Raw genomic sequence first — 25986 nt, 5'->3', positions numbered from 1 at the left:
GCCAAAAAAGCAAAAACATCTGATGAGTGGATTTTTTAAAAAGAGCATCTACAGATGATGGGATATTATTCAGCCTTGAAAAGGAATACAATCTTGACAACCTGCTATTATATGGATGAACCCTGAATATATTATGCTAAGTGAAAGAAGCCAGCCACAAAAACCACATATTGTGTGATTCCATTCATGTGAAATGTCCACATGAGGCAGAAAGTAGATTAATGTTTTCCAGGGGCTGTGGGAGAGGGACAAATATGAAGTGACTATTAATGGGTATGATTTTTCTTTTTAGGATGATGAGAATGTTCTGGAATATGGTAATAGTGACAATTTCACGATTTTAGTAATCTGAAAATCATTGAAGTGTACACTTTAAAAAAGTGATTTTTATAATATGTGAATTGTATTTCAATTTTTTAAATCGTAACTGAAAAAAAATCTGGCAATGGGGTATGGGTCTTTAAGTTCCTGAGATGATTTTTTAAAAAAATATTCTTTTAGTTGTCAATGGACCTTTATTTTATTTATTTTTATATGTGGTGCTGAGAATCAAACCCAGTGTCTCACACATGCTAGGCAAGCGCTCTACCACTGAGCCACCACCCCAACCTTCCTTATATGATTTTCCTGATATGATTTTTGTTAATGTAAAATGTGGAATATCTTTTGAAAATTAGATTTAAACATTGACTAGTGTGTAGCTTAAAATAGTTGTTATCATGAACTTCTCACCAACTATGAAATAAAACATAAAATGAGGCTTTGAATGATCTGGTCCCTACCCATCTTTCAAAGTTACTTCCCCTCCTCTCTGCTCTGACTGTAGCCCCACACTCCATTCCTCTAAGACCTTGAGCCTGCTTCTTGCCTGAAACTTGATATTGCCCCCACCTAGAACCTTTTGCCCCCAGGTAGTTATGTAGAGCAGGCTCCTCATTTTACAAGTCTGAAAACAAATGTTAGGCTCCCTTTCCTGAATCAATGCTCCCCCTCCATCCCAGTCACTACTAATTCGTATATCCTGAATATTTCCTTTTGAGTTACAGTGGAAAATAGTTTTTGCTTGTTGACTAGTTTGTTGGTGTCCATGAGAATAGAAGTCTGGTCTGTCGTGTTTACCACTAGAGTAGTGTGTAGAATCCGACAAGCGTTTAATAAATATTTGTTGAATGAATACATAGGTGATAGCATTTAATAAGGAAAGAGTATTGGAGTGTAGGAGATATGGAGAGGTCCTACAGATGTTCATCCCTGAACATCTTTGTGGTATGGGGGAAGGAAACAGTAAAAATGAGGTTACATATGCAAAATAAGTGACAGTGCAAAGAAAAGAAAAATGACCGGGAAGAGGGGAGTAAGAGAGGTAACCCATGAAGTGAGATCTTGAAAAGGTTCTTGCATTTTCAAATTTCTATGTGTTTCATAATAATAGCTGAAGTTCTGGATTTTCTTTGACTTGTTAACAGCTGACATTTTTTCTTAGTGACACTATATGTGGATGACTTAATACACTTTATTAGAATGATTTCTTTGTATAAAGAAGTTAGTGGTACACTTGCTTAAATCCTAAGATACTTCAGATTTTTTTTTTTTAAATCATCTTCTTGGGATTTTCTGACACTGTGCTCTGGAATTTTGACATCGACAGGCAGGTTAAGAATGTTTCAAAAATCACAGACTTTAATGTATGTCTCCAACCATTCACTGATGTGCCTTGGTTGTTTTCTAAGTCATTGATAAATTATGTTTGGGAGCCTGGCCAGCTCGGTGTGCTGATCCAGGTAGAGGACAGGTCACTTTTCCTGTTAAGGTTAGTCTTGGAATCCATTAGCCAGCAGATTTTCAAGTTCATTTACATTCTTGGTTAACAATTGAGCCCCCACTTTTTCAATGAATTGAAATGAAGACTTACTCTCCAGTATGTGGGACTCTGGCTTCCTCTGATGTCCACCAAAGGGGCCCGTGCCTTCCAGGGCAGGTGTAACATGCTTGTCATTTGCTAAGTCATGCTGGGGTATAAAAATATCAGATTATATATTTTTTTGCAATGAGCTTTAACATCCATAGCCATAATGTAATGACATCTTTATTTTTCTTCTTAAAAGGAAATACACATTTTTCATTCTTTTAACCAAAAGAACAGTACTTCTTTTTTTATCATGTCTGGCTTCCTGGTTGCCTAGGAGACATTAGTGTTCATGGCAGATTGCTTTAGCTAGGACATTTAGAAAAGTCATTTCCCCCTATATTGTATTCCTAAGTAATGACAGACTTTTATTAGAGATTTGGAGAATTACAGAATGCCCAGTGCTGACTAAAGTTATGAGGAATGGGCCTTTTCTGTACAGTTCTGTTGATTATAAATTATTAGAAACATTTCCTGAGAGATATTTAGCAGTTCATATCAATAGCTTTGAAGGTTCAGTATCCTTGGAACACAGTAATTCTTAAATATAGGAATTGAGGAGAGAGAAATAATCTGATAAATACATGAATACCTTTCCCATGTGGTTTTCAGGAAAATAAAGGTGGATGATGGATTGCTTAGGGATGAAAATAATGAGCAACATTAACTGTCACTTCTGTTAATCAATTGATGCTGCTTTTTCATATAATTTTATTTGTATTTTTGGAGTCAAACCCAGGGCCTCAGAGCATGCCAAGCAATGCTATACCACTGAGCTACATAATCAGGTCTCCAGATCCTACTTTTTAAACTAACACTGTCAACCTCTGATATGGTAGTCCCTGTTGGCAATACAATGCCAAATACATGGTTTTTAAAATAATCTTTATTTAACTATTACACAATATTTTAACACTGTACCAAGTGTTTATCAATTTATGTATTATCTGACACCAACAATTATTTATTGAAGAAAAGTTGACATTCCTTCTTTCCAGGGTAAAATATACCAGCATATTGGCCAACAGTGATCAAATACTCATGAGGTGCCTAATGTGTGTCCTTGAGAAGATGGCACTGTTGTTGTGTCTATTTTACAGACTCAGAAACCCTAAGGAACTTGCCCATGTTTATAACTAATTGAGAAAGAAGGTAGATTTGCACTCAAATCTGTCTAACCCTGGAGCCATGTTACCCTGGTTCTTGGAGAGGTTTGCCAGAGTCAGGGTATGAGGGAGCCTAAGAATATGGTGTTTTAGATTTTGATAAACATAGTTTTATAACTGGTGCTCTGGTGATGTGATTCTCAAACACTAACATGCATTGACAAAGCAAGTCTGGGCTCTTGCCTGGGAGTCTGCATGCTCAGGTGATGTAGATGCTACTAGTCAGCAGATCACATTTTGAGCAGCAGAATACTCTATGCTTTGTGAAAATATATAGTCTTTTCATTTGTTCCAAAGAAGTCATTTGATACAAGGAAAAAGGAAGAGATTAACCATAAAACGGGAAGGAAAGGATTCCTGGTAGTCTGTTGGTTAGAATTTGAAGCCACACGAATTTGTCCATGTATATGTGCATTTTACTGAAAGTCCTCAGTTTTTCAAGTTAAGGTTACTGGTTTCTGAGGGGCTTCACATTCTCAAAAAAAAAATATTTAAAAATTTTTAGTCAATGAAATAATTTTAGTCAACATAATAGGCAAAGGTTTATATTTTGAGTCATTTATTGGCCTTATAACAGGACTGCTATGTAACTCTAGCATCAAGGTAGCTCCTAAAATGACGGAGTGATCTTTATTTTCTCAAATTGGGGTGCCTGAAGTCAATTGGGGTTATGAAGTCTTAAGTTCTCAAGTTTAAAAAAAAAAATCTTTAAATAGCATCCCCTCTAAAGAGCCAGGAAAACCCCCTAAAGTTCAAAGCACATTTGTACAGGCCACTTGACCTACTGGACTTGCCTGACATTTCTAAAATAATAAGGCTAGATCTAAGTGACATCATAGGTCTTTTTCTGGTCAAAATTTCTAGAGTTTGGCTTTTCTTTCTTTTTAAACAAGTTTTGAAGCATTTCACATTTATTTTAGTTGAACATTAGCATAACATTTAAAAGCAAACCAAGAAGAAACCTGGTCTACCCTAAATTGAGCTATTGTCATCTCCTGTTGTTAATGGTTTGGAAATTTTACAATTTGGGGACTGCATTTGCTTTTGTGGCCATTGAACCTTATCCTACTACAAGGAAGGCAGCCTATCTAGCCCTATCAGAAAATGACTGATCAAATCCACTGAGTCACAAAATTAAATGTGAATGGTAGAGACCTTTCCATTATCTCCTTTCTGTTCAATAAATGTGGACGATGAAATTGTAAAAATATTGTAACGCTACCACCTGGTAAGAATTACAGGCGATAGGCAGAGGCAAGCTATAAGTGGTGGAGTTTACAATAGGTTCTGTGTAGGAGGTAGAAGGTGGAGGGTACCTTTGTAGCATGAGAAGATAGGGGATTTATTAAATATCTTGAAGTCTCATTGTTTTCATTTTAAATAAATTAAGCTATTACCAAGGAAAACCAAGAAAAAATAGGCTAGAAATATAAGACCTTTGTTTTCCTTAATATTCTGACTTGTTTTTGTTTGTAAAAATATATACATATGACTGCTCATCATTTTGCATGTAAATTGAGTCCCTTATATTACTTTCTTGGCTAACACCAATAAATCTAAAGGCCTAAACTTCAACTGAGGTTCTAACTCAGTTCTTGACTCCTGAATTCTAAAAGTTGTGATCTTGAATTCTAGAAGCTGTGATCTCCAGAAGTTTTCTGGAGATGATTTTCCCTTGAAAATTCAATAGAATACTGGTACATTTAGCTTTTTTGTTTGGTAGGAAAGATTCATCAAGTTTATTTTAACCTTAAAAATTGCTTTTTGCCATTTTCATTTAAGAGGAAAGCATTTAATATTTATCTCTGTTTTGCAGACAGTTTCAGATCCTGGAGAAGCATGAATCTTCCCATCACACAATCTTGATTCTTACCCTTTTCCTTAGTTCTGTACTTTTTTTACAGGCTTTGGAAAATTTTTCTTCTCCTCTTGAGGAAATTAAAACTTAAGGAAATAGGTCTGCTAGCTACACAAACATTTAGCAGAACATTACCAAAATTAAGGAAGTAGAGAGAATTGAAAACAGCGCTTAGGGAGCCTACATCATGTAGCAGACAAAGTGAGATGTACTTTAAAGTGCTGTCATCTCCATTTTTCAGATGCGATATCTAAGACTAAGAAGTTCAATATATGCAGAAGGTCAAGATAGGAGTGGCAGGGCTGAAACTCAAGGGTAGGTGCTTTGAACTCTGGCTCCACCTCTTAACTGCTTCCTCCCAACAAAGATTATTTTGAAGCATGTGACTAGCAAAGGAGAAGGAAAAGCAAAGAGATCAGAAAGCAGTCAACATTTTAACTCCTAAATGAGAAGAAATGTAATCGAAATATAAGTTTGTTGGTAAGAGTGATATATAAGGAGGAGGGAAATATAGAGTAGGGTAGCCTGGGATAGAGGGAAAATGGAAAGTAAGCTCAAAATACAATGTTAGAGAGCTGGGAGCAGTGGTGCACACCTGTAATTGCAGTGGTTTGGGAGGCTGAGGAAGAAGGCTCTTCAGTTCAAAGCCAGCCTCAACAACAGCAAGGTGCTAAGCAACTCAGTGAGACCCTGTCTCTATATAAAATACAAAATAGGGCTGTGGCTCAGTGGTAGAGTGCCCCTGAGTTCAGTTCCTGGTACCCCACCCATTGAAAAAAAAAATACAATGTCAGGAACTAACTCAGTGGATAAATGAGTAGCACAATTTTGGACTGAGGCTCTCTCCAAAAAGGCATCAGGAAGAAATGGAGACATGAGAAGACTGAGATGAGAGTTAAGAAATAGAATGAATAGCAATGTCAAGTAGAATCCTTGACAGGCAAAGAAGTTAACTGACGTCAGAGGGTATTTGAAGAAAAAAAATGAATAAGCATATAGAAAATGCCATGAAAATCAAACTCCTCATGTGGAAATGAACTTATAGTAAAGTTACTCTATAGTGGCTTGAATAGCATCCCCAGTAAGGAAATTCGAGCATGACCTTTTTTTGGAAATAGGATCTTTGAATATGTAATTAAAGTTAAGACAAGATCATACTGGTTAAACTGGGCCCTAAATTGATTGATTTGTATTTGCATACATATAAAGAAGGCCACATGATGCTCAGGGGAAGTAGGGACAGCTATTAAGGTGATGTGACTACATGCCAAGGAATACTAAGGATTGTTGACAATCACAAGAAGCTAGGAAGAAGCAAGATTTCTGCACTAGAGACTTTAGAGGGATCATAGATTTGTTAGGATCTTCTCAGGAAACTAATATGTAGTCCTCACTTAGACCTTAGCAAAGTGTAAAAATTTTGAGGTTAAAAACTGGAACATCCTATGGTGAACAGGAAGCAGGTTGTCCTTGGTCTTTTCTATATAGCCATATCAGAATGCAAGAAGGCAAAGGAATAATATAATTTAAAAGTGCTGAGACTAGCAAATTTTGGGCTTAGAATATCATGAATAGTTACTTATTTAAATGGAGGGGTAAAATAAAGATATCCTGATAAAATCTCAGTTTGCCACATGTACACCCTTTAGGAAAGTAATTTTGGAGAATGTATTATAGCAATAATAAATGATGTTAATCCAGGAGGAAGGAATGGAAAGTAGGAAATAAGAGGAAATATAGAATTTAGTGATTTTTTGTGCAAAAACACAATAACAACTTTAGTTTCTAGGTGCATGATGGAGTAATGAGAAAATTTTCTAGTGAAAATAACTTTATATGAGGTGAATGTTCATTCAAAGGTATAGCTGAACTTTGAAGAAAATAGGGAACTAAGAACCAAAGAGGAAGCTAAGATTCAAAACAGGCAATGATGTTGGAGCTCAAAGTGTACTAGAGAGAGTGGGAATAAGGGTGTTAAAAAACATGTAAATAGTTACTTGAAATTAGAACTTGGTATTATTTGATCATGCCAGAAATAAGGACCTGAGGAAGATAGAGTATGATATCTGACAGAGATCAGAGGTAGTAAGAGTATGTTAAGGACATTGATACTGATGGGGAAATTCAGTATGAGAGTAACTGTTACTGAAACAAAATAGAGTGTAATTTTCATAACCATGGAAAAATTTCCTGATTTAACTATGAAAGGTAGTAAAGAGAAGAAGTAAAATAAAAAGATGAAGATGTTTGAAATAAACAATTGGCATAAATATAGATGGGTTAAACTTATAGGGTGTATTCTCTAATATAGAAAACAAGGTCCTGATATTTATATTAAAATATTACACAGATTGAAGAGGTGATGGAAAAAGTCATTCTTGTCACATGCACACAAAAAAAGGAACAATAAATGAAAGGGATAAAACAAGCAGGAATATCTACATGTCTATTAAAGAATAGCTGCAATATAGAGGAAACAGCAATTTATGGCATTTGCCTTTGGTTTAGCAACTATAGTTAGAAATGTACCTGTTCTCAGAAACTGGTGAAGCAATGAGACAAAAAGTAAGCAGAGATAGTTTTGGATAACAATGACTTTGATCTGTGTACATAGAATTGATTCAACAAAAGAAGAATTCCTTTTATTTTGGAGGGGGTGCAGTTTATGCACAAGTTTCATTTTCTAATGGGTCAGGAAGGAAGCCTCAAATGCTAAAAACCAAGAGTATAAAGGTTCCTTTCTCTAACTACAGTGCTATAAAGTCAGACATTATTAACGAAAAGATAGCAAAAACATTACATATGTCTGAAAATGAAAAAGCATACTATGAACTAACCCTCAGGTTAAATAGGAAATGATAACAAGAATAGCAAAATTTCAGAGCTGAATGATAATAAAAGCACAGTAGGTGAAAGAGCTAATGGAATACTTGGAAGGCAATATATGGCTTTTGTTAGTCAAGAGAAAATCACAAAGTTAGAAACCCCATAAGCTCAACGTTTGACTCAGGTAACCAGAAAAACTGTAACATAGTAAATCTGAAGAAGCGAGAATGGAAAAAGAATCAGAAGAAAGAAGTGCAGAAAATCAGTCATGATATAACAATAATTTAAAAGTGAAAAAACCGAAGTTGATTCTTTGAAAAATTTAATGTTAGATGTAGCCTTGACAGGTGAAGAAAAAATAATTACATATATTGTGATAAAATACAAAAATAGTTTAAAATAATGATCTATAATTATTTTATTGATTAAAGTGTGAATTTTTATCTATAAAAATTTAAATTTGTGTGAAAGGATATATGGATAAGAAATTGATACAGGAAAGAACACTTGAGTAGATCAGAAAACATAAAAATCATAATGATCATCAAAAGTTAGTCCTCCCTGTAAGAGGAAAAGGGTTACAGTTTTACAAGTGAGTTCTGCTTAACTTGCAAGGAACAGAAAATACTCCTTTATAAAAATTTCTTTTAGCACAAAAAATGAACCGGTTAAGTTTGGTTTTAATAAACAAGGTTAAGTTGAGGCTTGAAAAAAATGTTGGCCAACTTCACTTATGACATTGAGAGATACTAAATATTAAATAAAACTTGGTGACTGAATCAAACATAAATGTGAAAGGATAGCACAATATTTCAAAAAAATCTGTAATGTCATTTTCCATATTCATGGCAAAGAAGAAGCGGTTGCATCTTCATTGATATAAAACATGTATTAAGGTTTTTTTATAAATGTAATCAATCCTTATCAAATTTAAAATACAAGGGATTTTCAAGTTTGATAAAGGCTTTCTACTAAAAATCTATAACAGGGACAAGACAAGGATGACTCTGTTGCTTTTACTTCTCAACACATTACCAGATACCTGACCATTGCAATAGACAGAGAGAGAAACAAAAAGAATTGAAATGAGAGATAACACTGTCATTACCTCTATGTGAAATCATTTATATAGAAAATCAAAGAGAATCAGCAGAAACTATTAGCAGTAATACAAGAGTTCAGCTTGGTTGCTAGCTGTAAGAGTAACACATAAAAATCAATAGCTTTCCTCTGTGTTGGGAGTAACCAATTATGAACTATGACAATAAGATACCATTTATAATAGTGACATAAACTAAGCTATCTAGGAATAAATCTAAGATAGAATGCATAAAACATGTAAGGAAAATTTAAAACTCTATTACAAGAGTTTTATTATGATATTAAAGAGCATAAATGCAGTGTTCATAAATGGCTTTATGGAATATTGTGAAGATGTCACATATCCCCTCCATTAAAATTCAAATCCGGTCCAACAAATAACCAAGAATTTTTTTTTTTTTGAAGGAGCAGAGTAAATTTCTGTAGGAGAGTAAATCAAGAAAAATAAATTCTTTCTCCATAAGGTAAGTAGCAAATCTGTAACAAGAGTTAGCAAATACAGCCCACAATCAAATATAGTCTGGAATTGTTTTTGTAAGTAAAGTTTTATTAGGACGCAGCACACCTATTCATTTAGATATTGCCAGTGACTGCTTTCATGCTGTGATGACAGAATTGAGTAGTTGAAGCACCAACTGCTGCATCTGTCCCTCTGCAGAAATAATTTAGTAACCTCTCTTCTACAGCATCTGGCATGGAATCAGACTAAAACAATCCAGACTCATTCCTATGTACATATAAGATATAGTGTAGTCATTCCCACATATCAGTACAAAGAAAATTGACTCATAAAAGGAGAAAAGTGAAACTGTTTTCATATCTCATATTATGAACAAAGTCCCATGTGAAATGAATAAATATCTGTTAAAAGTGAAGAATATAAAAGTTATAAAAGAACATTCAAGAATATGTTTTGCTACCTAAGCTGGACAAAGTGATAAAGTGATGCATGCCTGTAATCCCAGTGATTCTGGAAGCAGAGGCAGAAGACTCTCAAGTTCAAGGCCAGCTTTGGCAATTTAGCAAGGCCTCAAAACCCTTCCTCAAAAAAAAAAAAGGGGGGGGGATGTAGCTCAGTGATAAAACATCATTGGGTTCAATCTCTAGTCCCCCTTGCCACACTGTCACCACCAAAAAAGGAATATATTTGGTAGCCTTATGATAGAGAAGGATATGTTACATAAGACTCACAGAGCACAAAAGAAAGAAAAAAAAAGAAAATGTGAATGCCCCAAAATGCATGCATTTTGTTCAGTTGAGAGAATAGCAGAAAAATTAGCACATGATAAAAATATAATTGTCATGTTTAATAGGCCACAATCAATATTCAGAATATACTAGGGACTCTGAAAAAATCAGAAAGTAGAAGGGAGGAGAGTAATAAAAACAGAACAAATAGGGCTGGGGATATAACTCAGTGGTAGAGCACTTGCCTAGCCTGTGAATATCACTGGGTTTATTCTTAAGAACTGCAAACAAGAAAAAAGAGAGCAAATTGGTAGTTTGTACACACATTGCTATAAGAAACAAGCAAATTAAAAAGAAGAGACACCATTTGCCAATCAACCAGTAAAAGTGAGGAGAGCAGATACTATAATAGTGCTGATAAGAGTGTAGGAAAACAAATCTTCATGAATTGCTCTGGGAATACAAACTGGTGCATGTATTTTAGAAAACCTAAGTACATATATTACCTGAAACCCATAATGGAAGTGTAGTATAGGTATCTAGGGAAATACACCTGCAGATGGCAGTTAGTGGTGTTTGTGGTAAAAGACTAGTCCATGAGCTCTGTGGGGAGGGACCAGAATTCCATGGTGGAATCCAGTGAGAAGCTATAAGAGATAAGGGGGTATTTATAACAACATTGATAGTCTCTGAAAGAATGTTGAGAGAAAACAGAAGAATGGGATTTAAAATATGATTTGAAGAGCCCTGAATATATTTTGACATATGAAATATATGTATACAAACACATAAAGGGTTGCAAATAGTACATTAATTGTGAAAAAGTGAATCCTTTAATCAAGGGGGAGGGATGGTGCTGGGCATAAAGGGTGAATGGGAGAGTGATAAGAGAAAAATAAAACTACCAGGGAGAGCCCATTATGGACTCTTGATAATAGAAGCTCATCAAATACAGCCTATGCTTAAGACTGTGCAAACGTCTGCAAAGGGAAATTCTAGGGACATAATTCTTTCTAGCATTGTTATATCCAGATACTTAGACAATGTCATCAGGTGTGGGTCTCTGTTTCTTGGTTCTGTTTGCCTCATGTTAGCTCTGATATGTTTTTAGGGAGATCTCTAGCTATTTGAGTTCATGTTTAACCAGTCTGGCAACTCAGCTAAAAAAAGCTCTCTTTAATATTAGCAGTAATCATTGGGAAGATATCCTTGCCTTCAATGACTCATTTTGTGTTCCATGTCCTCTCCTGAAGCAGTGATAATGCCAGAGAAGTGCCCATCTCTGGTACCTGGCAGTAGGAAGAGCCCCATCTGTAGACTAGGGTGAAGTATACCCCAAAGAAAATAAAAGTGATGTGGTTAGAACTCTAGAAAGTAGCTTCTGGGGAGGCAAAGAACCACAGGGATTACCGGTTCTAGAACCAGTATTGTTCTGGAGTGGTTTGCACAATTTGCATGTTTCTTTTTAGAAAAACTAGAAGAAATAAAGAATGGTTAAACCCAAATATCTGAGGCACTGTGGCTTGAATGATTCTTGTTTTATATGGCCCCAAGGAATAAATCCTCAACAAATGGGTGACTTGGTATTAAGAGTAACTAATGGGGGAGTTAATTATCTTAGAAGGAATGTATAGCAAACATCCCATCTCTGGGATATTTCAAGCATAAGCTAGCCAACCACTTCGCAGAGATTCTGTAGGAAAGGACCCAAGGATAGATATGATAGTTAGGTTTCATTAGTGGTTCTCATTCATCTGAGCCTTATTAAAGTTCAGATCACAGGGCCCTTCTCCCAGATTCTTATGCAGTAAGTTTATGGTGGTACCTGAGAACTCCCATTTCTAGTAAGTTCCTGGGTGACATCAATTCTACTGTCAAAGAATCATATCTTGAGAACTATTGGGTTAGATGATTTTTGACATCCTTGTTCTTCATTTTTATGAGCTAGATGTATGTATTCTAAAAACCATTGTCTGTGCCATTGAGATATTTCCCCATTCCTAGTTCTTGAGCTGTAATGTGTCAAGTTCTGATTATATGGGTGCATCTGTAATAAATGACATTTGCATAGCTCTGTCTTTTTTGGTGTGTCACCTAGAACATTTGGCCAATTAAATTATGAGGCATTAGTCTGCTTTATAAAATAGCCTACCATTTTCTGATTTTATCCTTTTTTGTATTGTTCTGTTTTTTCATAGATTGATCTATGTTTGTCAGTTTTATAGTGGGCTATTACCAAATTTGAAAAATGAAGTAGTTTTCCAGAGATGGTGTATCTTAGTCATTTAGAAAACGGCTCTCTCACATATAGGCATCACCTATTAGAGAAATCATTTCTTGGTGCTTTGTGGGTTTATCTCACTCTAATTGTCAAATGCTTACTCTCTTCAACTCCCTTTTTGGGCTTTTTTTTTTTTCCCTTTTAGTCAACAAAAGAAAGAAAGCAAAAAAAAAAAAAAAAAAGAAAGAAAGAAAGAAACAATTTGTGTACCTTACTACATCCAGGCTCTGGGTCAGCCCAACCAGAAAGAAGTATTCCCGTCTCAAACTGTTTTGTTCCTTCATTCTTTTTAATTTCAGAAAATATGCTGGAATAGTTCTCTGGAGTGCTTGTGTGTTTTGTAATTGTAGGCAAGGTCAGACAGTGTTTGTACAGGTTCAAAATTGCTTTTATATAAACAAAGATAAAAACCATTTGAGAGAAGCATTTAAGAATTAGAAGGTTTGTAGTCAATATTTAACAATGAAAAATTTCAGCTTAGCAAAGATGACAAAAATGTTTGGGGTAAAAATAAGTACTTGACAAATTGGACCTGTTGGATTTGAGGTGGCAACCTGCAGAGCAGAAGGATTTAAGAGTGAATGGCTGTTTTGTCATCAGGTGCAAGCTTTGGCTTGAAAACACTCTCTCAAATCTAGGCAACATAGTAAGGACAATGGAGTATTTAGGGAGGACTTACCTGGAATTCAACTGGGTGGATATTAAATGGCAGACAGTTTAAATGGCATCCTCTTTAGAACCAAGAATCTTTAGTAATAGAATTTGCTTTCTTTAAAGTGTTACATGAACTGAATTTCTTATTTAACTTTTATTAATGTCCATTTTCTAAATTGTCTTCTTTCAGACCTCAAGTGTAAGGAAATGGCATTCAGATTTGGTCAACATCTTATCAAGCCCTCTGTGGTGTTTCTCAAAACGGAGCTGTCCTTTGCTCTCGTGAATAGGAAACCGGTCGTACCAGGACGTATCCTTTTCTTGTAAGAGGGTGAAATAAAAAGGTATGCAACCACACAGATGCAGGCTTGGCCTTCAGTGACTGTCCACCCAAGGGAAGCAAGGGATCCACCTCCCTCCCACTTTGGAGAGACCAGGTAAGATGTTATTCACGTTTCTTTGAATCCAGTTGGTGGCACCAGTAATATGCTTGATCAGTGTTGCGGAACTTGTGAGAAGAGTTGCTTAGCAACTGTGGCTTTGGAGGTGAATTTTTGCTTGACCTTTTCACTATAGTAGCTGGGTAAATAAATAGGTGTTTCTAAAATTGGCCCAATGAATATCATGGGCACTTCATGTTCGTTTTATCCATTGTGAATTTTAATGGTAGGTTAGAAATTGGATTGCAACTAAGTGTTGTGGAATTAAGGGATTACATGAGAATTTGAATCTTTGTTTCATTACCTCTTACAGGTCATTCAAATTGTGAGTTTTAATTAAATTCATACATGTATACATACTTATGAAAATTGTTTTTCCTATTGTGATCAGACACGGCATTTTCTCCTGGGAGAAGACCTGGCTTCTAGACCACTGTCTAGTGTTGCTGGTGGTAGAGTTGTTTTATTTCCTTTGAAGGACTTTTCTTTCCCCTGTGGACTACTAGGAGCTTTACTCTAGTTTGCAGTGGGAGATGTAGGAATTGGTGAAACACTCAGGGGAGCTATTTTTATGTTGTTCAAAATATTGCTTGGGCTGAGGTTGTAGCTCAGTGGTAGAGCACTTGCCTAGCAGGTGTGGGGCACTGGGTTCAATCTCAGCACCACATCTAAATAAATAAATAAAATAGAGGTATTGTTTCCATCTATAACTAAAAGGGTTTTTTTTGTTAAGTATTGCTTGTGATTGTGTACATGTGAATTTTATAGTGGCTATTCAAAAATTGTTTTCTTTGTTATGCAGAGTACAATAAGAATCAAATGTCATATTTTAAGATAATATTTTCTGTACTAAGATGTGATTTGACTTGGAAATGAATGAATTCTGAAAGCCCAGATATGCCAAGATTTTTTTCAGTTACGATTTATATTATTATATATGTTCAAAGTACCTACCTTTATGAATAACCTTCCTTCCTAATCATTATAAGCCATTAAAAAAAGGGACAGATAGAAAAACATGTAACAAAAGATAATTGTGATTATATGATAGACTTCTGAATTCCCTGAATCCAAACTTTAATTAATTAAGTTTTGTGGATTTACAAAAATCATGATCAATCAATAAACTGGTAAATAATGTTATGTGAAGTCTCTTCGTATTGGTTTGTTTGCAAGAAGTGCCCAGTGTTTCTGAGGACAGGAACAATGACAGCCAGAACATTTCTGAAATCTATTTCACATCTACAGTGTTGAAAATGGTCTTGGGGCCAGTAGACAATATATTCAGATGATCCTTTTTATGTGAAGATTTTGGAATTTTTTATTTCACTTTACCTTTGTAAACTCTGTTTGGTTATAACTATGAGAAGCATCTTAATAAGATACTCATTTGCTTGCAGAAAGCCAGTCTTTTGTTCTGAGATTTGGGGGGAATTGAAGCTGTGGATAGCTCTGCTCATTAACACTTCATAAAATGAATGGGAGAAGTCCAGAGTGGGCTTTTATCTTCCCCTGGCATTCTATCCAGCCTGCCTTCTAGCTCTTTGGTGAGGGTCATGTGGATTTTAGCAACTCCCTCTCTCTGGGCTCCTCCCATTTAGCCTCCACCCTACTCTGAACCACAGCTCTGATCATATTACTCTTTTGTTCCCTTGCTAGAAAATAAATAATGAGTCTCTGTTTTTGTGAAGAAAAAGTCCTCACTCCTTAGCCTGGTTCTTAAAGCCTTTTATTGTCTAGACCCAATTTTTCTTCTTTCTAGCTATTTCCTAAAAATGTGTTATATTTGACCATAGTTTCCTCTGCTACTCTTTACCTCTAGATTCTCCTTGCTTTTTTAAGTGAGGCGTGTTCATAATTATTCTTCCCTGTTAGGTAAGATATATGGCATCCTCATTGTGATGCTTGGTTCCTTGCTAACATGGTGATTAATTCAAAACTTTGCTACTCTGCCTCATGTCAGAACTGTGCATTCTTTTGTTTTTGCACAGAATTATTCCTTCTTGCGGGTAGGACCTACTCTTTTTTCTTTAATTTTTTTTAGTTGTATATGGACTCAATGCCTTTATTTGTTTTATATGATGCTAGGATCGAACCCAGTGCCTCATACCACTGAGCTACAACTCCAGCCCATAGGGACCTACTTTTGTACAACTCTCTTGTCTTAGCATCACAAAGTACAACAGTGACTGAATTCAAAGGGAAACTATGAACACCAGGAACATATTGTACTGTTTAGTTCATGGCATGGGAGAGTAAGAGTCTGCTAAGATCCTTTTTTCATATTCCCATGCCCAAAGCCCAGTCTTGTTATTTGATTTTTTTTTTTAGATTTATGATTTTTTTATTATTATGACCAAACCATACTTTCCAAACTTCATCCTTTGTCAGTTACAACTCTGTTTTTACAGTTATGTGTTATCCATGTACTGACTTAAGTGTAAAAGCAGTGAATTAATTGATGGCAGATAGGAAAAGATGCTTTTCCATTTCTCTCTGCATGTTAATTTGTCAGTGGACAAGTTTGTATTTTAAGGACAGTATTTTGGCATCTTCATGTAAAGCAGACCATTTCGTCTTGTAGTTTGGATTTTTTTTTTCTACTTAATGATATTTAGGCGACCTTTGGGGAGTGTGCCATTCATGAGAGACTTGGAAATGTTATTTATCCCTGAACTTGTGTCCTTGCTAACATTTTGCTACCTACTCCATTTCTCTTATGACTTTGCTCCCTGGCTTTTTTTTTTTTTTTTAATAGCTTTTGGAGTAGGAAAGGAATTGTCAGATCAGGGGCCGAAGATATGCTTTTGAAATGAGACTGTTTTTTTTTTTTTTGTTGTTGTTGTTGTTGTTGTTGTTTTAAATTCTAAAAAAAGCCACTTCAGTCCCTCCTGGTCCTCACCTAATGCAAACATTCTGATCCTTGCCAACAGTGTTTAAAGCCCATTGAATAAGCTTTGGCCTCTGTGATGCAACACTCTAGAAGAATATGTCAGAATTTCTTAATCCATTAATTTCTTGTTACTGGAAAACGCTTTTTCAGGGTTTCTTGGTGAGAGAACAGCATCATTTTGGAGAGGGCATTTCCAGGATTTTGCAGCGAATGCTGTGTTCATGTGTATTGCTGTACCCCAGCTATTGTTCATGGCTTAAATAAATTTGAACCATTGTGGTTCATACTATTCCTTCTGCACTACGCTGCATCTACCTCTCCTCTCGAGTTGAGCATGAAAAGTGAATTTGAACATGAGTGGAATTCATTTGGGGACTGGGGCTTTTATTGTAAATAAAATGATTCATTTGTTATGTCCTGTAGTTTTCAGCAGACAGCGTATTGATCTTTGGATTGCTATTCAGAATGGCAAAAGGTGCCCTAACATAAGGGGGACATGGCAGCGTTTGCGGATGGATTGAATGTGGTGTGTCATAACAGAGACAAACCTTGCTGCTGGCTGTACTATATTAAACAAACCATTTGTCAACAGTTTATTGAATCAGTTATTAAAAAGAGCAGATTTTTCCAAACAGGGGCATCATACATAAAATGTTATCAGGGCCAAATATTGTTAGCATGATGCATGGAGGGCAAGCTTACAAAGTGCGTTTGTGAAGAATAAGATGAGGTAACTTAGAGGACATTTCTGCTGATGCATTAGAAACAGAGTTTGGGATAATGGAACCTGAGCTGGAAGAACCAACCTTAATAGATAAAAAAGAAAACTCTGGCAAATCTCTCTTCATACAAAATTTTACCTTTGCAAATATGCAGTGAAATGTTTTCTATTTTCAGATTATTACTACATTTAGTATTCCTAAAATAAGTAAAAAACTAACAAAAATTACATCATTACTTAACAAGGATTCTTATGAAATAGATAAAAGTGCCCTTTCAGTCCTTCCATAAAAATCAGAAATATTTGTCACTTCCTGAGTGGATTGCAATCTTGTGAATTCCTTTAATTGTTCAGGAAACCGCAGTTATTAGTGATCTGATGATCTGTCTTTTCTCAAAAATGTTTCTTTTAAAACCCTCCTGTACAAATAAAAAGAGCACAAGTACTATTTTAATATACTTATTGCTAAAGATAGAGTTGTTCTCTTAAAATTGCCCTAAGCACATGTCTTAACTCTGCCCTATGTATATCAGCTAGCTTAAATACTTGGGTAGAGATGTTTGAAGGTGAACTTGCTGCCTTTGGCCTGAGCTGTAGTGGGCACATAGGTTTATTTGTGGACATATGGTCATATTTTTTTTCTTCTTTTGAAAAGTTGTGTTGAAAGATATGAATATAGCAGAGATTGCTCAGGTGGATCTCCCCTGCCCTTTGGAAAAGATTTCCAGACACTTACCTACCCTGGGCTATTAGCATACATGTGCCCAGCTAGAACCAGCTTTCCCTGACATTTGTCAGCAAGAACAAAGGAAGTGGATGCTTTCATCAGTCTCTGAGTTGATCAACCTCTGTTTTCAGTGTCTAGGATATGCTGGAGAGGATCCAGTCAGTCCCCATTGTAAGATAATCATTTTGTGACCTTTTATCCTTCTTGATGTTGATCTGAGAGATTCCTGAGTAGAAAACAAATGCTTTTTATCCCAAATGCCAGCTTATTAGTTGGTAGTGAGCTAACAGTGTTGAGGATGATTCTCAGGCTGTACTGGGGGTCAGCAGGGTGTGATTTATAGATACCACAAGGGAAAGAGAAATGGATATTTCTATATGAATGCAAGGAAGATTTGAAATTGTATAGAGAAAAGTGTATGGACTTCATGCTCCTTGCCTTGGATCCTTCCAATGAAGGTAATTTATCCATGATATAGTAAGTAAAGCATGTCCCTATTGGTCTCTATACCTCTTGTAAGCTATGTCCTGTTCTCTCTACGTCCCTCTCAACATTCCTGTCTCTTTGCTGTCTGCTCTCTGGCGAGGATACAGGTATGTGTGGTGGCTTTGTGGTTCACCTAGCCCCTGTTGCTTAATGTCCTAGTTTTGATCTTTTCTTGACCTTGACCTCTTCTCCATAATAGAATTTACCTCAAAGTTTTAGACACTGCTGTGAGTGGGTGGATTGGGCAGGCCTGACCTGGTTATGCATCATAAGAGGACAATTCAACAACTACTACTTCTTTTTTGTTTGTTTGTTTGTTTCCCAATCAGGGTTATCAGCTGGTACATGTCTCAGAATTGCACAAAGTCTATAGAATCATTTTACCAACCAGAAAAGGATACCTTTGTAAGCGGCCAATCTGTACATAAAAGTCTGTTAAAGATTGTGTATACAGGGGAGGAGAATATCAGGGATGTTGTCTGTCTCCAGCTCTAGCAAATGCTATGATAATAATCACATGTTCAAAATAACACTTTGAACATTTCTCACACTGATTGCTAACACAGGTATCCTGTAATGGGGAAATCTGCCCATTTCTATTGATTTTTCACATGCAATTTTCTCAGGTAGTTTTAAATCTTGCTGGTTAACAATGATGGAACTCTGTTCACTACATTGTAGGCATATTTCTGACCTGCTGTTCATGCAAGTCATCAGATTGTAAGGAACAGGAAAAGGCTGGTGATGGTGTTGCCAGTTTTACACTTGTAAAGAAGCATAATTAGAAGTAATGAATGGAATAATACATCATTATTCATAAGAAATGTCATGTAATTAACTCAAATAATGCAAAATATATTCTAATTTCCATTTGGAATGAAAATAAATTTGCTAGAACATCAGTAGGCAGTTAATGTTTATCCTATATTTTCATACACACATCAAAACTGTTAAAATCTATTTAGTGAATATACATGGATTTTCTACAATGTACTGAATCAAGATGGCTTTCTCCTAATAGAATCTTATGTGTATTCCTTATGTGTTATTTATTATATGTACATAATCTATATATGTTCAATTCTTAAAATTAGCATAATTAATTTATATTTATTGCAAATTAATGATCTAATTTATTTACTTAGCTTTCATTTCCTTCCTCAAGCTAATTGACTGAAAAAAATAACTATAAATTTGCAAATAGCTTTTGGGCACAAGTCCTAAATTGCTGTTGCCCTAAGATTTCTGCAGTACTAGATATCTGAACTGGCTTTGTACTCTAAACTATTTTCCTGGGATTTCTACCACAGGCTTTGAATGTATTTCAGGAGTCTTTGGTTTGGCTTATATGTACCACAGTTGAGGATTAGGATGTGGGTGGCTGTGTCTAAGGCAGGGGAGTTATTTTTATATGCAACAATTAGAATGACACATAGCACTGACCAATGTCAGCGGTAGTTCCTGGAAGCTCACTGCTGTGCCAGACAGAAGCCTATTAATTTCTGCATGGTGGGGCGATCTGGAGTGTCCCCGGGAGGAGACAAAGAGATGGTGAGTGAGCAGCATTCAAGGGGCAATAAATACTGAAGTACTTCCCTATTTTAAAGCCGGGATGGCCATGCCAAAGTGCACACTCAGTCACAGCCCTGGTTTCAGAGATGAAGACTGATGGGGGAGGCTGTTGTTACGTCGCTGGGATCCAGTGGGCTGTTTGTTCATTAACACCATTGAGTCTAGAACAGTTGGAGCTTTCCTGGTGAATAAAAGCAACAGAACTGCTTCTAATGGCCATCTTCCTCTCATTGTAAGGGAAGCCCCCCAGTAGCACAAGGGTCCTGAGGCAATGTCCTCTGCCTTTCTCGTGTATGTATGTGTGCTCACACACACACACAGCAGTAGTGGCAGTGGTTGTGGAAAATATGTACATATACACGCATTAATATCTTACATTAAAATGACATTTTAAGTAAATGAATTAAGATATGCTATGACCTGCACTGCATTTTTGGAATCTTTTTTTATTGTTTTTTCCTTCGTGATCTATGAGCAGTTTAGAAGGAAAAGCTATCTGGCCCCAGTTCACAGGAGTCCTGACTTGACCCAGGACTTTTGATTCTCTTTGCATTGTTTGTTGGCTTCCCATGTGCTGCAGACCTTCATGTATCATGGCTTAGGTATCTTAAGAGCCATTCCCCACATCTGAAACCTTTCCCATTTGTCCCACTTCCTAGTATAATATTTTTCTAAATGTATTCTCCTTCATTTACACATTTCACAGGCATTTTGATGTGAGTAGCTTTGTTATTTTTTTCATAATCATCATTACCATTTAAGAATATAACTAACTTTTGTGACTTCTGAGAGTCTGTAAGGTGTGAGCTTAACTCTGGTGCCACCTGTGTGGGGCCAGGTACTCGAGCCTGTAGCAGTATAATTTGCTCTGAGGTAAAAGGAGTCTAGGAAGGGCGAAATTCATCTGGCTCTCTAATTTTTCTTCTTTGTAGTAGATTTTTAAATAGGTTGTACTTATCAAGAAATTCTTTTCATCTTAAGATTTATTTCTAATTCAAGAGATTCGTTAGAACTAAGATTTATCTGCTCAATGCTAATATTTTAAAAGTCAACCACGATGCCCTTCTTTTCACCAAATATGATTGCTTTAATAGTTCTTAAATAAGCTGGGTCATGATAAAAACAAATCAACAGGAATTCCCTGAAAATCTATTGCTAGAGTACTTCACAAGCCGACATCTAGAAGACTAGTTGCTATTTTTTGTCCTGTTGAGGGACCACATGTCCCCTAGAAACCTCTTTCTCATGGACCCATATCTGCAATCATGAAGCTCAGGAGTGTGACAGATGTTGAGGAATACACCATATTACTTGGAATAAGCAACCAGGGCCTCAGTGGGAAGGCTGGCAGCAGTTGGGGACACACACTTCCCACACCCACTATACAAAGAGACAGCAGGGGAGCCAGACTCACCTCACTGAAGCTCACCTCTGGGCTCTCAAACCACATAAGGGCAGAATGGATGAGAACAAAGAAAGATGTTTGGAATGGGAAATGCTACAATGCTCTCTTTTCTCCTCTGGAGCAATCGCTCCTTCCTGACCCCAAAAGTCACATGTGAAGAGGGCTCCAAGGCCCAAAGGGGGTAATTTCAATAAAAGGAGGCTGTCATCTTGTTCCCTGGATGGATGCCACTGGTGATGGCACTGCCATCCAATGAGTGTGCAGAACACACAAGTGCTCTTGGTGAGTTTGTTTTAGTTACCTTTTGTGTTGCTATGATCAAAACACTTGACAAGAACAACAGAGGAAGAAAAGTTCATTTGGGTTCATGGTTTTAGAGGGTCACCCCATGGTTGGCCAACTCTCTATCTCTGGGCTTCAAGTGAGGCAGAAGGGCCTGGCAGAGAAAACAACTCAGAACATGGCAACAAGGAAGCAGAGAGAGCCCTGCACCCACCAGGGACAAGATATAAACCCCAAAGGCACACTCCAGTGACTCACCTCCTTCAGCCATACACTACTTGCCTATAGTCACTACCACCACAGTTAATCCAGATCAGTGGATTAATTCACCGATTAGTTTGTGCCTCTTTTAATCCAATCATCTTACCACTGAAAATCCTTGTATCTCACACATGACCTTTTGGGGGATGCTTCATATTTAAACCATAACAGCTTCTTACTTGCTCTGTGGAGTTTGGGGTTGTACATGGGTATACGACAGGGGTCTCTTCTCATTTGTGTGTTTCTGAATACAGGGTGAAGTGTGTAAGTTGTTGAAGAGGTCAGTAGTAGAAGGACAAAAAAGCTTCAAGGAGGACTATTTCTAGAAATAGATGGAAACAAATTTTCTATCCCCTGGAGGGAGCACACAAATATAGGTCCCTGTTAGTTCCTATAAAGGACCATGAATGCAAAGTAGCCCTGGATTATGGATGTCATAAGCCTACTCAGAAAGACAGAGCCAAGTGAGGTTCTGGCCTATGCAGAGAGGTCCCTGTTAGTTCCTATAAAGGACCATGAATGCAAAGTAGCCCTGGATTATGGATGTCATAAGTCTACTCAGAAAGACAGAGCCAAGTGAGGTTCTGGCCTATGCAGAGAGGGACTTGGGTCATAGGCCACTGGCAGAATTATAGAGACATGACTGTTCTTTTGTGAATGGATCTTCAGGGATGAATAGGGTGGTTGGAATGTGAATTCATTCCTGGGGGGCAAAACATATCTATCAACTCAACCATGCAGAGACCACCTATATTTGTAAGGGAGCCCAGTACATATAATGGGTGCTAGGTCAGGAACACCAGCCTTTTACTTATTGATAGATGACCAGTTACCTCAGACACTGTGTCTAACACTCGTATAGCTTAGCCTCAACAAGGAGGAGAAATGATAACTCCAAATGGTTAAATATATATCTCAAGCCTATGTTAGGGAGGACAAGCAATTTTAATCTGAGACTAGAAATTTAAACTGGATAGAACTATAATTATGGAAAATGGCTCCAAAATTTTAGAGTCTGCCCAAGATATTGCTAAGGGGACAGAAAGAGATTAGAAAAGTGATGGCAAAGAATACAACAGTGGCACATCTTTGCCTCACCGAGTTGAAATTCTTCAGTCTTTGTTTGTACAAAGTCATGACATATATCCTAAAGAAAAAAGTGGCTTATCCCTCGATATCATGTTACATAGCAGTGTGTGATTTGATTGTTTTAACTCTTAGGAATGGAATCCTGAGCAGAGTAGATGGTAAATAAATATTTATGGGATAATTTAATTTGGGTTCAAAATGAGATATTTAGGTAAAGGAACTTTCATTTGTTTATCAACAGATATATTCTGAAGGACTACTATTTGCCAGATTTTTCTAACATCCGTTTCTAATTCAAATCTTAGTTTGGCATGCTTTTAAGGAAGTGAAGTACCATTCCAAGGATTAAGTGCTACTGGAACTTTTTTGCATACTAGCAGTCATAGTGACCTATTAAACATGTTAAGTCCTTGGCAATTCTCTAGTTAGGTCCCACACTCTCCCTACCACAGGCTCCTTACCCTTCTCAAAGCCAAAGTTATCACAATTATTTACAAGGTTTATACATGAGTTCTTCTATCTGTTCCTGGTCACCAAGCATTACCCTATCAGTCCCTGTTTTCATTTACTGCTGTCATTCTTGTGGTGGGTTGAATGGTTACACTCCCAGAATACAAGTCTTAACCCTTGGAACCTGTGACTGGTACCTTATTTGGGAAAGGATCTTTGGGATATGATTGAGTTAAGGTCTCATGTTGAACTTAGGGTTTTTATACACCTATCCACATGTATAGACACATAGACTTGAAGGCATAATATTTATCATTCCCAAGTGGCCTTTTTTGAATGAGACAAGAAACAAGAGGTCTGAGCATGACTCAGACCTCTGCCTGACCCCTCAAGCAGTTTTCTTAGATTTCCATGTGCATTACAGCCAGGCTGATGGAGTCAGTTATTTCTCAGCTGAGAGAAATTAACAGAAAGGTGTGGTATCTCATCAGTTGTTGATCTTTGATTTCCCAAGATTGTATTTGCTACTGTCTTGCCTTCGCCAAGGAATCTAGAGCAACTCTTTAAGCTATATCTTCAGGTTAGTCAAATTTTTATGGGCCTGTCTTCTTGACTTCTCGTGCATGTACGTTGTCTCATATAACATACTCACTATAAAGCTGTCTGACTAATCCTTTTTTGAAAACCTTTATTCCAACATATTATTTGCACAATAACCAAGAAAACTGTCCTTAGGTACTGTTAGTTTGTCTGTTTCCTGAGATTTTTTTAAAAAAAAAAATGATTGACTGTGGTGCATATAGTAAGATTAATTAAAAAAAAATCTGGGTCATAAGAAATAAAAGGTAACTAGGCTGGGTCCACATGGAGGTTAACATAAGCATTAGATAGAAAAAATCTATGTACTTGCTAGAAATTGGTGACAAAGTTGGTTAGAAACTTTCTAACACCAAACTGAAGAAGAAAAGTGCATATATTTTCAGAGGAAAAATAGACTGATTATTCAGGAATTACAGAAATATTTCTAATACTTCAGAAGAGGGAGGTACATTTTCTATGGATCCTTCCTCATAGAGATGGTGCCAGAATGGATGATTGACAGCATTTTCAAAACATCCTTTCAGTGCACGTGCAGGCTCTTCCTCAGAAATATGTTCTGTGTCTGCTACTCACCATCTCTACCACACTGGCCAAATCTTGCCTGGATTGGGCCCAGTAATCTCTTTGATTTCCTTGTTTATCACTCCCTGTGTGCTTTCTCTACCCTTCAATCACCACCAAGTAGCAACTGGCATGGGTTTTTTAAAATCTGGAAATAAGAAGAGGTTATTTCTTTATATTAAGAACATTGAGTTGCTAATATTTTGAATTAGAAAAAAAAATTAAGTTCTTACCTTGGCCTCCAGAATTCTGGTCCCTGCTTCATGAGTTTGTGCCTATACCTGGGCATTTGTACCAACTATTGTCTCCATTGGAAATGGCCTTTCTCTGAACTTCTCATGGCTCTCTCTGACCTATCCATGCCTCTCTGGTTCTTACCTCTTGGATTACAGTTCCTGGGTTGTCACCCACACACCCAGACCTTCCCTTTTCTTACTATGGAACTCAATCCAGGAAGAACCGATGAATGAATCTCTCCCAGTCTAATTGGTGGCACCCATTGAATGTGTTTTGGATAAGAAAGAATGCTGCATACCAGTGGGCCTTCTGCTTGGCTTACCCTCTCTAGGTGCAGAACCACCTGAACTTGTTGAAACTACCAGTGAGCTTTAGACAGGGAATTGAAGTACTGGATTTTAATTCCATTTGGGGAACTTCAGTCAAATCACTTGAACTCTTCTATGTTTTGTCTTCTCATATAAAAATAAAGATATGGTCTTTACCTGCCTCCTGGACTGTTGAGTATTAAGACCAGATGATATGGAAGAATCGATGCTTTTGTCCAATATCCTGAGACTTTAAGATTGGCCAAGAGCTAAGGTTTGAGTAAAGGACATTGTTGAGTTTTAGCCCTAAATTTGTAAAACTGAAGCTTAAACTTAATTAAATAAACTTCTGGCATTTTCATATGATTATCACTTAGCAATTAGAAAAACCTAGACCCAATTTTAACTACTCATTTAAAAATGGAATTGAAATAACACCTCAGATTTAAAATAAAAACTATAAATTCATGGGAATTTGATGTTCTGTGAATCTTTCATGAGGCATGGTTTAAAAAAAAATATAAGACATTACTTTCTGCTATTTGCAGTGCCTTTGAAGAGCAGGTATGTGAACAATCCTGGGTTTCATTCATGGCTCTGAGATGCTTTGCCAAAGTGGTTTTAAATTACACCCTCAGGGGGTTTAATATAGTCTAGATGCTCCACTCTCATTAACCATAATGGCGACTCCTGTTCCCTCCCTCCACACACAACCCTGAAAAATGATCCTCTAAAGCTATGTTTGTGTCTTTTGCTTTGAACTGATTTTAATGGAATTTTTTTTTTTAAGTGAAGCAGCTCTGTGCAATCCTCAGAGCCATCAAGCTACTAAGTGGTAAGCACTAGGCCTTCATTTTGGAGTGCTTGGCCTACACATGTTGGAAGAGTTTGGGCCAGGACTTACTCTCTTTCTGGACCAAATGTTTCTCTTTTGTTTGGTTTCAAATGAAACTATTCCTCCTCCTCTTCCCCAT

At 36.7% G+C, this 25986-nt stretch overlaps 1 protein-coding gene across 18 annotated transcripts in view; it reads left to right on the top strand.

The window, feature by feature from the left end:
* Positions 1–25986, top strand: part of Fhit (fragile histidine triad diadenosine triphosphatase) — a 1362797-nt gene that overhangs the window by 649449 nt on the left and 687362 nt on the right. For 13 of the 18 annotated variants that reach the window (XM_078038558.1, XM_078038546.1, XM_078038548.1 and 10 more), the window contains one exon: positions 13171–13290. In XM_078038558.1, the coding sequence (XP_077894684.1) occupies positions 13188–13290 (103 nt within the window). In that variant the 5' untranslated portion in view covers positions 13171–13187. Of the gene's footprint in view, positions 1–9262; positions 9322–13170; positions 13291–25986 lie in introns of all 18 variants that reach the window. The other 5 variants (XM_078038544.1, XM_078038545.1, XM_078038554.1 and 2 more) reach the window with 1 other exon arrangement.

This window comes from Ictidomys tridecemlineatus, chromosome 2 (assembly GCF_052094955.1).
Source record: "Ictidomys tridecemlineatus isolate mIctTri1 chromosome 2, mIctTri1.hap1, whole genome shotgun sequence".
NCBI lineage: Eukaryota > Metazoa > Chordata > Mammalia > Rodentia > Sciuridae > Ictidomys > Ictidomys tridecemlineatus.
Note: the sequence above shows the minus strand (reverse complement) of the source record. Positions and strands in the feature narration are given on the sequence as shown.